This window comes from Entamoeba histolytica, genomic scaffold (genome assembly GCF_000208925.1).
Source record: "Entamoeba histolytica HM-1:IMSS scf_1104750516687 genomic scaffold, whole genome shotgun sequence".
NCBI lineage: Eukaryota > Evosea > Mastigamoebida > Endamoebidae > Entamoeba > Entamoeba histolytica.
Window position 1 is genome coordinate 48,036 of NW_001914930.1, and position 14,408 is coordinate 62,443.

Below are 14,408 nucleotides of genomic sequence, written 5' to 3' on the forward strand. Positions count from 1 at the left end.
AAATAATAAAGCATTACTCAACAATTCAATCATCGAAACAAGTCTAATGCACTTCTTTCTGCTATTGGTTTTATTTGTGGCTTTTTCTTATCAGTTCTTTTTGGTTTTGCTCTTGTTTTTGGTGCAAATAACTCCATTCTTTTCTTAAGAACTTCCCTACGGTGTTGTTTTATTTTAGAAGTTTTAGCAGCTTCATCTTTTAGTCCTTCAAGGAATTCTTCTCTAATCTTCAAATGGTCTTTCTCTACAACATGACCAATGAGATTAGGATTCAAAGTAATCATATCAGCAGGAATTTTATCAAGTAATTTTTGAACTTCACTCTCTTTATAACTCTTTTGTGATTCATAAATATTATTTTCAAATGTATCAACAACTGCACTACCTGAACCTGGAATTGGAATAGTAGATACTCCATTATATCTACCAATTGCAATAAAATCTTCAAATGGACAAAACTCACAAGATGTAATCATATCACGATGTGTTTCTCCAGGACGTTGTACATTAATTTTATTAAGTTTTTCATCAAATATTTCAACAATATTTCCTCTTCCAACTGCTAATAAATTTCTCTGAGAATAATTTAATGATGTTACATCACTAAAGCCAGTCATCGTCATGTGAGTGTCTTCTACCATCATTCTTAAATCTGTGAATCTTAAAGTTCCATCTTCACTTGATGAAGCAAGATATTTTCCATCTCGAGTTACTGCTAAACCTGTAATAGCTGCTTTATGGAAACCTAACCCAACAACAGCATTAGCCATATTTGGTGTCCACATGGTAATTGCACCAGTTACATGTCCATTAATAATAACTGCATTATATGGGTTTTGAATCATTGTTGTTGTTAAACTAGAAAGTGGATGTTGAGCCATCAATTCACCAGTAGATATATCAAGATATTTTAATTTAGGTTTGGTTTCTACACAATTAACAGAAAGTAAGAAATGATATGGTAAGAAATCCAATTGACGAGGTTTAGGAAAATCAAATAATGAGTGGATGTCAGTTGCTTTATCATCGTAAATATGAAGTCTTTTTTCTTGAGCTACAGCAAATAATTTAAATGTATGGAAAAAATGCATTCCATAACATTGTTCTTCAACATGAAATTCATTTATTAATTTTTGTGTTTTCCATTCAAGAATTCCAATATGACCTTTTCTACCACAAATACCTAAATGAACACCATTGCCTGTAAAATTAGTTGAATAAGGACCATATTCTAATTGTAACGAAAATATTTTTGCTTTAGTTTGTTGGTCTAGATATGGAAGAACATCTGAAATATTATAATCCATATAACCTGATTGTTTGGTTTCTTCTGGTTGTAAATAATTTTCTGCTCTTATTTTTTGTTCTCTACCTTTTACTAGAACCTCTCTTCTTTTATCATTTTTTATTTCGTTTATTGTTTTTATTTTAGGACGTTGTTTTATTGATATACCATCCTTTTCTTCTTGTTCTTTAGGCAGTTTAGAATCACTAGGTTTTTTATTCATTGAATGACACTTTTATTATTTTTTTTTTGTTTTTTTTAAATAATTAATTTTATTATTAATTATATTATTAATTATATTAGTTATAATATAAAAAAACAAAAAAGTTTTTTAATTGAATAATTCGTAATGAAACAAATAGGTCAATACAATTTTAATGGCAATAGCACGTGTTGTTTTCTTCCTTTTTCTTTCAATACTAACTTACAAACAAATCACCCTGATTATTTTATACAACGACTATGTGATAAACACAATGACTGTGTATTTACCTCTATTCGTGGAGTACCACTTCATGGAAAAGAATTAGATGTACAAACAATTATATTTGATGAAGGTTATTTTACCATTGATGAACACCCACTTTTTTTCAGTTATGAACAACCACCTTCAAAACGTGATGCACCATTTTGTGAAATAGAAACCATAGAATTAATGAACATTGTTTGTTTTTATTAAATAAATTTTTTAGCTAACAATTAATACTTTAGATAAATACTCCAATTAACTTTCCATCTAAAAGAAATTCTATGAATTAAATGTATTTGTAATATCAACACAAAATTATAGAATCAAAATAATAAGAGAAATAAAATAATAAAATTATTTATAACCTTTTATCTAATAGTTTGATATTCTATTCTCTGAAAAACAAAATATAAAAATAAGAAATTGTTTTGATTTTTTGTACATTTGTTCAACTCTAAGACTTAATAAAATAAAAAACTTCTTTTTATAACAAAAAATTCTCTTTAAATTTCATATTTTGTAATTTTAATAAATTTAAAAATAAATCTTTATTCAAATTGAAATAGAATTTCTAATTTTAAAAAGAAGTTTTTTTTAAAAAAAGGTGAATTAATGATTTTTACATTTTGTGTTTGAATTAAAAAGTAAAGTTTAAATTTTCATTATAAAAAACTCCAAAAACAAGGAAGATTTAAAAGATTCTTTTTGTTGAGAAAGAAAAAAAAAATATGAGTGGTTTTGTAGGTAAAAGAAAAGGAATTTAAGAATTTTGAAGAGAAAAACACCCAACAAAATAATTATTTGACAGACTTGCGTTAGTTTATGTGATGGAAAACATTAGTAATAAAGCCAAATAAACTCAAGAATCACAAAAATGTTAACATTATTTGTAAAAATAGAAAAAAAAATTCCATCATAAAGAAAGCAACAAAAAACTAATTAAAAGATTTTTTAAAATAGAAGTGTTGAATAAAATTGGTTATTTCATTTAATTTATTGTCAAATAGAATCTACGTAACTTTTGAATTCAATTTGAAAACTCCCAAATTTTCATCTCATTAATAAGAAGATTTAAACTCATCGTTATGACAAAAATCAATAGCACTTCTTCCAAATTTCAATCAGTTAATAGAAATCTTTCTGTTGATAGAGAAAGAATTTCTAATGCCTGTGTAATTGGGTTATTTGTTGTTCTTGGTAATTCAGTTACAGTAAAACTTCCTTCCAAGAAATCAAAAAATACACTGGCACATCTTTCTATTGCCAGTACATGTCTTAATGGCAAAGAAATAAATGAAATTGTTCAAGAACAATATAGTTTTCCAAATATTTTAGATAAAAATAAAAGAAGAGATAAAGAAGTAGCTATCTTTAATGCTGTTTCTAAAAATGTTATTGGACTTCATTTTAAACTTGCTAAACAAACAACTTCAACTAAAACTCTTAAATTAAAAATTTATAAAGAATTAGGTCCATTTAATAAAAATGGAGTTATTTTGTTTGGAACAAAAGTTACTGCAAATTTAATGAATCGAAATCCTTATGGTAGGTGTTCTCAAAGAGCTTTTATAGAATTAAAAGGATATGATGAAGAGATTGTAAATATATTTCATTCTGTGTGTAATATGAAAGAAAATGTTATTGAAAATTATTTAGTAAAATGTCCAGAATTATTTCAAACTTATTTAAAACCAGAAATAGATTTTTATCAAAAAGATAATGAAATTATTAGAAATACTCCAAATTCTGAAGAATTTTGTTTTCGTGGTGTTTTTAAATTTTGTAGTGAACATTTATATTCAACTGAAACCGCTTCATGGTTTACTTCAGAATGATCTCTAATTTTTTTTTATGTACATTGACTTTTCATTTAAAAGTATTTATCTTCTTGGTTTTTATGGAAAAATAAACATTCATTTTTTTTTTTTGAAATTATGATTATTCATTCTTTAATGAAGATGGCACGTCAGAGACACCACATGAAACCCTAAAATAATCCCATGCTTCGAATCTCCCAGTTATCGTCTGGTTATGACGTGCCTTTGGTGAGATAATATCTATTCAAAACTAACTGTTTATTATTATTAATATTTATTAGGAGTGATTATTATAAAAGATTAATATTCATTGAGGTGTATTGTTATTCATTGAGGTGTATTGTTATTCATTGAGGTGTATTGTTATTCATTATTAATTATAAGGATTATTATTTACTAAGGAGGTATTATGTATTAAGAATTATCATTTATTAAAGAAGACGCATATATAATTGATATTGTTGCACAAAAATTAAACATAAGGATATTATCAAGGAATAGGGTTTCTTTAAGGGGTGTCGAAGGTAAAAGGAGATGAGCTATAACAGTAAGTTATGGATATACTCTCCTTAAAACAACAATATAAAGAATGAGAAATATTATATTACTCATTAAAATCAAAATAAAAGTCAGGCAGCAACTTAAATGAGGAACCATTTAAGTCGAGCATGCTTGCAAAAACTTTATTTCAATAGAAATAAAGCGTGTTGAAGAAACTGATTCGCTCACTTCTCAACATGATGAAAAACCTAAAAATAAGGTTAATCATAATTGATTTCTTTTTTTTTTTTTTTTTTTTTTTTGATTATTCATTCTTTAATTAAAAATCTTTTTTAATAATATTTTTAGTTCATATAAAAAAACTACAATTGATAAAAACAATTTAAAAAACAAAACAAAAATAATAATAATAATGTTATATAAAACAGATAAATTATTAAAACACATTAAAAAAGAACTTTATAAATTTAGTTTTAATGAAATCACATACTCAATATGATTTTAATGAGTTAATCAAAAATTATTTATTAGAATGGACGAATAGTTATGACTATGAAAAGTTATATGTTAATATGTCAAAAAGTAATCAAACACGAACAGCAAAAGAATTTAATGAAGCTATTGAAGGAAAAGATAGATTAGTCTTTATTATTGAAAGTTCAAAAGGAAATGTATTTGGAAGTTATTGTGGTTCAAAAATTGAGTCAAGTACAGCTTATGTTTGGGATGATCCTAATCATTTTGTATTTACATTAAAAAATAATGTTGATATTAAACCTAAAATATATAAACGACGAGTTGATGGGATTTTACCTACGTTATGTTTATGGTCAAATGAAAATCAAGAAAATGTATTTTCTGTGCCAGGATTATGTTGGATCACAAATGCATTTAAACCAAGTTTAGTTTATCGAAACTTTAGCAATATTTATAATGATAATGGAGATGGTTATGGAGTGTTTTGTACAAATGAAAATAAAATAGAGAAAAAGACTAATGCTTCATTTGTTAGCGTTAGTTCTATTCAAGTATATCGAATGAAACCTATTGGAACTTCTTTTACATTTAAATGTCATGGTAAATTTGATAAAGGATCATTAGATAGTTTCTTCAGTAAATATGGTAAATGTCATGTAGAACTTAAAGGAACAGCAGGATATGTAAGGCTAAATTTTGAAAATGCTACAGATGCAGCAAAGTGTTATCAAGATAAAGACAAATTAATTGAGAAATTTGGAAGTTACTTAGAGGTAAAGTAAATGAATATTGAAAAAGATATGTTTTTTTTTGTTATTTAATTATTTTTTAATTTTAAATAAAACCCTAAAACAGTATTTTCATCTCTCTGTTTTTCTTTATTTAAAGTGAAATGAAATTGTTCAGTAGTACAACACGTGCTACAATAAAAAAAAAAGATGAAGAAACAAAAATTAAAGAAGTGATTCCTTCTGACCTCAATACCTTTGATGGACTTGGCATTAAACAATTTTTACTTCCAACATTAAAACAATTTGGAATTATTAAACCAACAAAAATTCAACAGTTGTGTATTCCTCCATTATTATCTTTTCATAATGTGTTAGGTGGAGCTGAAACTGGTAGTGGTAAAACAGCTGCATTTGCTCTTCCTATAATTCATCATTTATCCACTGATCCATATACTGGGTTTGCTTTAGTTTTAACTCCAACAAGAGAACTTGCGTCTCAAATAGCTGACCAATTTAAAGCATTTGGTGCATGTATTAATATCAGGGTTGTTCAAGTTGTTGGTGGAGTTGATGTAATTCGAATTTTACATCACTTAAGTGGATCTCCACATGTTATTATTGCTACTCCTGGTAAATTAGTGTCATTGATTGACCATTTACCTTTCAGCTTTGACTCAGCTAAATTTTTAATTCTTGATGAAGCTGATAGGTTATTTGATCCATCGACTGGAATGCTTGATGATGTTCAAAAAATTAGGTCTAAATTTTCTAAGACGGTCACTACTGGATTATTTTCTGCAACAACAGATTCTTTGATTCCACAATTACCAGCATTAGGTCTAACTGACACTAAAATTTTAATTACGGGAGAAAAACAAAAACTTTCTGATAATTGTGATCAAACATATATATTTATACCAAATAAAGTTAAACATTGTTACTTAACTTATTTATGTATTAACAAACAGTGTATTGTTTTTTGTGGTAGTGTTTTAAGAACAGAAGTAATTTTTAGAATGTTTAAATCAATGGAACTTAAAGCAACAGTTCTACATTCTGCATTACCTCAAATAGCCCGTGAAAATAATTTAAATTCATTTAGGAGTGATGAAGCATCAATTCTTGTTGCTACTGACTTAGCTTCTAGGGGTTTAGATATTCCAGATGTACCTCTTGTCATCAACTATGATGTTCCACACACTGCTGAAGATTATATTCATCGAGTAGGTAGAACTGCAAGGGCTAATAGGAAAGGTCTTGCAATCACACTTGTCGATGAATATGAAAGTGATAGAATTCAATCGATAGAATCTCAACTAGGAATTCAGCTCAAAGAATATAAAGTTGATGAAGAAAAGGTACTAAATATTCTTACTCAAACAAGCAACGCAAAAGAAGTTGCCTTCATTTCTCTTGAAGGCAGTGAAATTTTAAAAAGAGCAGAGTTAGAAAAGAAAAAAAAGAAACAAATAAAGAAAATGAAAAAAGAAACAAAATTACAGACTGATAAATGAGTGATTGTTAATTATATTAATATGTGCATTACCTTCTATAATAATATTTGCTTTATATATATATATTTTTTTTGAAACTAATAGAATATAATGGATTAATGAAATATTTGAAAGAGTTTCTATATTCAAAAATTGTAGTAATGGTGAGTTTTATTATTTCTTAAAACAATTTTTAACAAAATGAATGAATAAAAAGCAATTAATTAAGTATTAATAGAACTAGCTTCTATTGTTCCTGGCTCAATGGAGACTAATCCCGTCCCTTCGTCTTCTTCTTCTTCTAGTATTTCTACTGAGTGTGTTTGGTTGTGATCTCCGCAGTATTCCATGACATTTATCATGTTTTTTATGACAAGGTTTTTAAATTCTTTCTCGATGTCAATATCAATTTTTATTTCTTTAATTAATTTAATACTTTCTTTATTTATTATTCCATTGATTGAGATTACTACTGGAATTATTTTGTCATCTTTTAATTTCTCTATCTTCATTAGCCTATTCTTTAATTCCTTATACTTATTTCTTTTCTTCAAATAGGCTCCATTAATATTGTGATCAGCCACAATAGTCATATCAAATAATAGACTAGTTTTATTCTTTTTATCTATTACATATATATCTGGTATTTTGTGATATTGTCCATCACTTTTAGGCATTATTTGTTTGTTCAATATCATCATGATGTCTTTATATTTGAACACTGTTTCATATGGAGGTTTTATATTGTTTATTGAATGTATATTTTCTTATTAATCAATATTATAATGCCAACATTGTCATGTTTTTCTATTTGTGATTTTTATGACCAATACAAGATAGTAGAATGTGTTCTACTGTAGCTATCTTGTCTTTACAAAGTGTTGAGTATTTCAATCTTTCATTTTTCATTATTTTTGATTTTCTATACCCACAGAATATTGCTCCATCTTGCATTTTAGTTAATTGAAGAAATACATTCTTTTTAATATTGAATGACTTCCATGCTTTCACTGTAGTAGTTTTATCTACTCATTTTGACTCGAACCATCTTCTAAAGTGTCCACTTGTTTAATGACACTTCCATTTTTTGATGTATTTGTCAATAATTTCTTTATTTCTACTACTACTTCTTTTTCTTTTTTCTTTTCTATCCCTTCATTTATTATTTCTTCTATTTTTGTTTCATTGATTTTATGAATTATTGTTTTTTAATTCTATTCCATATTCCATTCTTACTGTACCATCTATCTAATATGTTATTTCTTATTTCACTTTCTCTGGTACAGTAGTACATCACTGTTCTTACTAATTCAATAACATATTCGTCATTTATATTTATTAATCATTTATTTCTTCTATAATGACATACAACCGATCTTTGGAGTTTCACCATTGTATTTTGCCTTTCTTAAATATTTTCTTATCTCCAAATCAATTTTATCTAAGTGATTTTCCAATTTACAACTGATGCTGAATATCTGAAGATATTGATTACTTTCGTGTTTATTCTAGGAATATATCTTCTATTACTACTTTCATCAGTGTTTATTTCTTCCCTTTCGAAGAAAATAAAAAAAACAAAATAAAAAAACTTATTACTAAAAAAGGAATGAATAAAAAAAAGAAATATTTCATTTTAAATATTTTTCGTTTTTTATAACACTTAATGATTAAAGGTGATTCGATACATCAGTTCTTTTAGAAAAAACAATTTGTTTAATTCTGTATTATATGAGTGTTATTGTAGTAAAGGATATTTAAATAATAAAAACAAACGTATTAACTTTATTGTCAAATTCCGGGAGTAATAAACAAATAGTATCAATAATTTCTTTTCCATCTTTTTCTTCGAAATCTTGTATTGGTGAAAAGTCAAAATTCTCGCCAACCATATTATTTGATTCATTATTTATTTCATAAGACATACAAATGATAATAATATCAAGTAAATCAGAAACTATATTAGGTCTTTCTTGTACAGAAAGTCTTGTTAAAGCAGAAAGAACATGAATTATTATTCCTTTTCTTTGGAATTCTTGAATCAAATTAAAATCATGTTTCTTAGTCATCAATATAAAATTCATTATCTCAATTGAAAAAAATGCAGCTTCTACATTTTGATTAGCTGTTGATGTAATTAAAAAAGAAATAAACCTCTCATTATTTCTAATAATTTGAATAGCACTCTCAGTATATTTTGGAGTTATTAATACAGAATTAATAAATGAAAACATTTGAATAATTATTGAATTTGATGCCTGCCAACACACATCAATAGTAGATTCATATAAATTAGAAATATAGTCATAAGTGTCAGGATATTTGTCATGACAATTACTAATAAATTGTAATACAAATTTTTGAAAATCACCATATCTCATGTTCATAATTCCCGTTAAAAACTCCATTACTTCATTTGAATGTACCATTCTACATACAAGTTCAATATTAAATTCAGATAAATTAACCATTGTCTGTAACATGTATAATGATGTATCTCCTTCAAACCCCTGCCCCATTTTAATTACGTAAGGCATCAATACATATGCAAACCTTTCATCACATTTTGGATTTCCTGATGTAATATTCATAATAACATGGCATAATGCTGTTGGCATTGTTGGGTCTGTTCTTAAACTAAGAAATCGATCACATAGTCTTAAAAATGAATTAAAAAATCCATAAGATAAACATATGTCTCTATAATATGGAGATGAACCCATAATATTACCAATTCCATTTGCAGCTTGCTCAAATATATTCAGAAATTTTAATTTAAATTGTGAACATAATATATCAGCATATTGTTTAGCTATCCCTAGTTGAATAAATTCATCAATAATTTGAGGGTTATCAATTGCTGCCATTGACGCAGTAATTCCAACAGCTAAATTTTTAATTGATATTTCTCCTGAAATTAATTGAGATAGTCGGGGTAATACTCCACTTTGATAAATTTCAATTAAAGGAGGTTGTGTGCCTAAAAGTAATTTTCTAAATCCATTTAATCCTTGAAGAATATCATGCTCTGAATTTGAATTAATAAGGTTTTTAAATTGAGTAATACTATCTACAGACAGTGTTTGTATTAAAGTTTTTTCTTCTTTTGGTACAGAGTCAGCCAATGTCCTTTTATTTGACAGCATTTCTAGTCTTTTAGAAGTACGAAGTTGAGAGTGAAGGTGTTGTTGTGATTGAAATGTCCAAACATTTTTTCTGAACATCCCTTTGATTTTATGAGTTCAAGAATAATTTAATAAGTTCTTTGTATCAAAGATTTTTCGAGTAGACATTTATATTTTCTATTGAACGTAGTTCCTTAAATTCATTAAATTGTTGGTAACAAAAAGCATAATTTGTAGTATTTAAAAATAATATAATAAAAACTAATTAGATTATAACATAGGTAAATCAAAATATGAAACAATAGAAAAGTTTTAACTGAAAATGAATAGTTAATCATTATTATGTTCGAGCTTCTTCAGCTGATTACTCTTACTATAATTATTCATTATTTATCTTGTAAATTTAAAGTATATTTTATTCATTGGCATTTAGATACTATTTCTCAATCAAAATTACAATGGAAACATGTGGTTATTATTCCTTTGGTTGGTTCATTATTTCTTATATTTGTTTTCTTTTATCCATCTACAGCTAAATATTTTATTTATGCGTCTGTATTTTTTTCTGCAGTTTCTTGTTTTTGTTTAATACTTCAACCAATTTTTGATTATGTCCCATCACTATCTTCAAAAATAAGAATTTGTTTATCTTTGTTAATTTCATTGACAATTATTTTTGTTTATCTTCTCACACAAACACGCTGGAGTTCTAATATTATTGCTATTGGAGTTGCAGTAGCAATTCAATCTTTTCTGTTTGTTGATAAAGTTCATATCCCATTAGTTCTTCTTTCTATTATGTTCTTTTATGATATCTTTTGGGTATTTGGTTCAGCTAATCTTTCATTATTTGATGGTAAATCAGTAATGGTTGAAGCTGCAAAAACAGCAACATCATTAAAACTTCCTTTATTAATAGAATTCATTAATGGACAATTTTTAATTGGATTAGGAGATATTATTCTTCCAGGTATATTTATTAACTATGCTTATTGCATTGATTTGTTTTATAAAACGAAATATTTCATTACAACTTTGCTTGGCTATTGTTTTGGTTTAGTCTTAACATTATTTGTTTTATGGAATTTTAAAGTTGGTCAACCAGCTTTACTTTATCTTGTTCCTTCAATGGTTATTCCTTTCTTAATTTATGCTTATTATTCAAAAACAATCAAAACAGTCTTCTCTCTTAGTTTAACTTCTAAGTTTAGTGAGACAAATTCTCTTCCTGAACTTAGTCTACCTTCTGACTTCTCACATGAATCTCCTGTCTTTTCAGAACAACAACTAACTATTCAGTTAGAATAATTCATTTGAATTTATTCTTTTCTTATATTTTTATTAATTAATTAATAAAACTAACTTTTCTTCTTTGATCTTTTTTTATCACAAATCCTTTTCTAATGATTCAATCCTCTTATTTTTCTTAAAAACGTTTTTAATTTATATTAGAATATACTTGTTTTTTTTTTCTTTTTTTTTGTAAGATTTTTATATTCTTATTGTTTTATAATTAGTTAAAAAAAATTTTTTTATTTAATACAAAAATAGAATACGTATTTTTAGAAAGGAAGACTTTTACAATTTAAGAGGTAAGAAAACGGGATATTAGGATATTGATATAATTTATAAGAAAAAAATAAAAAAATTAAACTTGAAAAAAATTTATTTTAGGAAATTTTTTTTAATACTACATGGATATGAAAACTACTGTTCAACAACGTAAAAAGAGTTGGCTCTGCATTTTCCCTGGATGCAAAGAACCAGTTAAAACGCATTACAATTGTTATTCTCATGTATGGGATGCACATTTGAGACATTTAGCTGCATCACCAATATATGGGGGAGAAAAAGGACAGGTATATAAAAAATTAACACATAGACTGGAAGCTAAAAAACAGTGCGAACTTTATATGACTGAAGTTAATAATTATACTGACATTGAACAACAACGTTCTATTGCACGTGCTCGTATTGGTAATCCACAATTATCTCTTTTAATTAATTCATTAGATTCTGAAATTACAAATACAGTCTCTAACGAAGTAATAAACACAGTAATCAATCAAAATAATCTTGTCACTTTTCCTTTACAAGATTTAATCAATTCGTCACTTAATAAATCTCTAAGTCTACCTTCTCAATCAACTTTATATCAAAATTCATCTAATCCTCTTTCTTTTCAAGAACAATCTTCTCCTGTAATTCATACATATGAATGTGGTTCTAATGAAATAGAAGATAATCAGTTAAAAAGTGTATTACAACATGACGACTTTATTCGTATTATTCAAATTAATGAAAATTTAAAACGACTTCATGTTGCTGGTGAGATATTAGCTGAAAATGGATTTTTACAAAGATCTGATGCTCGTGTAAAAGAGCATATTGAACCTCTCAAAGGGTGTCTTGATAAAATTTTAAAGTTAACAGGTAAATCATTTAATTATACTGGGAAAGAAGAAAAAAATTTAGGTTTTATTGCACAAGAAGTTCAAGAAGTTTGTCCTGAATTAGTTCATGAAGATGAATTTGGATTATCTGTTGATGTTATTGGTATAATTCCTATTTTAGTTGAAGCATTAAAAGAGATTAATAATGCAGCATCTGAAAGTAATACAGGATCAATGGATTGTTTTAAAGAATTATCAAAAGCAGCAAATGATGCTTTAGAAAATATTAAAATAATTAGTAAGAAACTGCAAGAAAATGAAGACGAAAAAAGAAAAGTCATTGGAACTTTTGCTATAGAAGAAGAGTCATTTCATTTTTCAATAGGACCAGCAATAATAACATTTTCATTAGCAGTATTACTCAGTACTCTATCTGGACTAGTAATATTTATTTTACCTAAATTACCTGGAGTCTGGTTTTATTGTTGGGGAATAACTTGTGCATTATGGTTTAGTACATTCCAAAACAAAAATGAATTAAAATATACAATGCAGAAAAGAAAATTAATATTATATTGGAATAAAGAAAATACATTATTTACTTATGTCCTTTTATTTATTGGTTTATTAACTGTAGGAATGAGTATTGTGATGGGAAAGTCTATAATAATACTCTGTCTTGTAAGTCTTTGTATATTATTTATATTAGGCACTCTAGCGTTTTGGTTTAATACAAAATATAAGTTATCTTTTAATATTATTATCAGTGTATTGGTTCTTTTCTTTCTTGGAGTTGTAGTTATTATTGGTGTATCATTTTTAATTCAACCAGACTATACTTGTTCAATTAATGATAATAGAAGTGGTTATTCCTTAACCATAAATCTTAATGAAAAAATTCCTAAACAAGTTATTTCTCAATTACCATGGAATTGTTGGTCAAGTTCATTTGAATTTAGTGATAAATTACCTCAAGGAATTTATTCTGTTACGAAGGGATCAAATACTGCTCCTTATATTGAAGGAATAGTTAGAACGAATTTCCCAACATTTACAACTAATGTATATATAAAATGTGTTGATGTTACCAGGTTTTATTGTGGAGCAATCACTTTTAAAACCTGTTCTTCAAGAACAACAGAAGATGACTGTATAAGAAATGGTTGTGATTGGTTTTCAGAAACTGGTGTTTGTCAATAAGTCTTGTGTATGAAATTAATTAATTTTTTTGTGGATAACAACATCTCTATTCTTTTTTAAACTAAACAAAAAGTTGTCCAACAAACAAAACAATGACTTTTCTTTCTTTTATTTCCTTTATTTCTTCATACTTTTTAATTTTTACAGTTTGTATTGTATCTATTCGTTTCTTTTTTTTTATTCCAACAACATCTTTTTTTCGTTAAATAAGAATGAAAAATATAATGAGTGTATTAAAAAAATTTGGATTGGTTATGAAAATTAAATGAAGGAATAAGATGTTATTCATGAGAAGTATTTCTAAGAAGAATAAAACAAAGAAATAGGAAATAATAAGAGAATATTATGAATGATGGAAATAAAGTAAGTTGATAAATAGAAAAATATATTGATAAGATAGAACATAGACTAAATAACGAGTGGTATTGATGAAATAGATTAAGATAGTAAAGAAGAATAAGACAAAAAGGAATAAAAATATTAAAAATAACAGTCAACAATTAAATTGAATATGATGAACTTAATCAATATTCAAATAGCTGAATAATATGATAAAATGAAAGTCTGTTACTGAAAAATGAAAATAAACGAATATAGAATAAAGGAGGAATTGATTATAACAAACAAATATTGTTTGATGATAAATCATAAATTCAATATATTCTTATTTATTTGTGTTATTATATTTTCCAATGAAAAAATTAATAGATGTTTTTGTTAATAACAAAAGAATATATTACCATAATAGATAGAATTGAATAAGAAAAATGAATAACTTTGTTCAATTTCTTTAGAGTCTCTTTTAACTTTTAAGAACTTCTTTTTCTGAGTTTATGCTGTCATTGAAACGAAATGTTATTGTTAGTACAACCCTGAACTATATCAACCGATTCCAAAAAAATTATATCCAAATACTA

General features: G+C 26.1%; 7 protein-coding genes across 7 annotated transcripts, besides 2 other annotated features; 5 read left to right on the plus strand and 2 right to left on the minus strand.

Annotated features, from left to right (window-relative positions):
- Positions 1-29: 29 nt before the first annotated feature.
- On the minus strand, positions 30-1,508 carry EHI_027730 (WD repeat protein; the record flags this gene model as incomplete). The annotated part of the gene is made up of 1 exon (XM_652466.1): positions 30-1,508. One exon carries the CDS (start codon positions 1,506-1,508, stop codon positions 30-32), a length of 1,479 nt encoding a protein of 492 aa, XP_657558.1.
- A 1,331-nt stretch (positions 1,509-2,839) lies between these two features.
- Positions 2,840-3,589, plus strand: EHI_027740 (uncharacterized protein; the record flags this gene model as incomplete). Its single annotated transcript, XM_652467.1, has 1 exon — positions 2,840-3,589. One exon carries the CDS (start codon positions 2,840-2,842, stop codon positions 3,587-3,589), a length of 750 nt encoding a protein of 249 aa, XP_657559.1.
- Positions 3,590-3,708: 119 nt separating this feature from the next.
- Positions 3,709-4,367: a repeat region.
- Positions 4,368-4,548: 181 nt separating this feature from the next.
- EHI_027750 (uncharacterized protein) lies at positions 4,549-5,331 on the plus strand (the record flags this gene model as incomplete). Its single annotated transcript, XM_652468.1, has 1 exon — positions 4,549-5,331. The coding sequence occupies one exon, from the start codon at positions 4,549-4,551 to the stop codon at positions 5,329-5,331; it is 783 nt and encodes a 260-aa protein (XP_657560.1).
- Positions 5,332-5,441: 110 nt separating this feature from the next.
- EHI_027760 (DEAD/DEAH box helicase, putative) lies at positions 5,442-6,794 on the plus strand (the record flags this gene model as incomplete). The annotated part of the gene is made up of 1 exon (XM_652469.1): positions 5,442-6,794. One exon carries the CDS (start codon positions 5,442-5,444, stop codon positions 6,792-6,794), a length of 1,353 nt encoding a protein of 450 aa, XP_657561.1.
- Positions 6,795-6,983: 189 nt separating this feature from the next.
- Positions 6,984-8,337: a repeat region.
- A 106-nt stretch (positions 8,338-8,443) lies between these two features.
- On the minus strand, positions 8,444-9,997 carry EHI_027770 (uncharacterized protein; the record flags this gene model as incomplete). Its single annotated transcript, XM_652470.2, has 2 exons — positions 8,444-8,495; positions 8,550-9,997. 2 exons carry the CDS (start codon positions 9,995-9,997, stop codon positions 8,444-8,446), a joined length of 1,500 nt encoding a protein of 499 aa, XP_657562.2.
- Positions 9,998-10,240: 243 nt separating this feature from the next.
- On the plus strand, positions 10,241-11,206 carry EHI_027780 (signal peptide peptidase family protein; the record flags this gene model as incomplete). Its single annotated transcript, XM_652471.1, has 1 exon — positions 10,241-11,206. The coding sequence occupies one exon, from the start codon at positions 10,241-10,243 to the stop codon at positions 11,204-11,206; it is 966 nt and encodes a 321-aa protein (XP_657563.1).
- A 386-nt stretch (positions 11,207-11,592) lies between these two features.
- EHI_027790 (uncharacterized protein) lies at positions 11,593-13,491 on the plus strand (the record flags this gene model as incomplete). The annotated part of the gene is made up of 1 exon (XM_652472.1): positions 11,593-13,491. The coding sequence occupies one exon, from the start codon at positions 11,593-11,595 to the stop codon at positions 13,489-13,491; it is 1,899 nt and encodes a 632-aa protein (XP_657564.1).
- Positions 13,492-14,408: the final 917 nt, after the last annotated feature.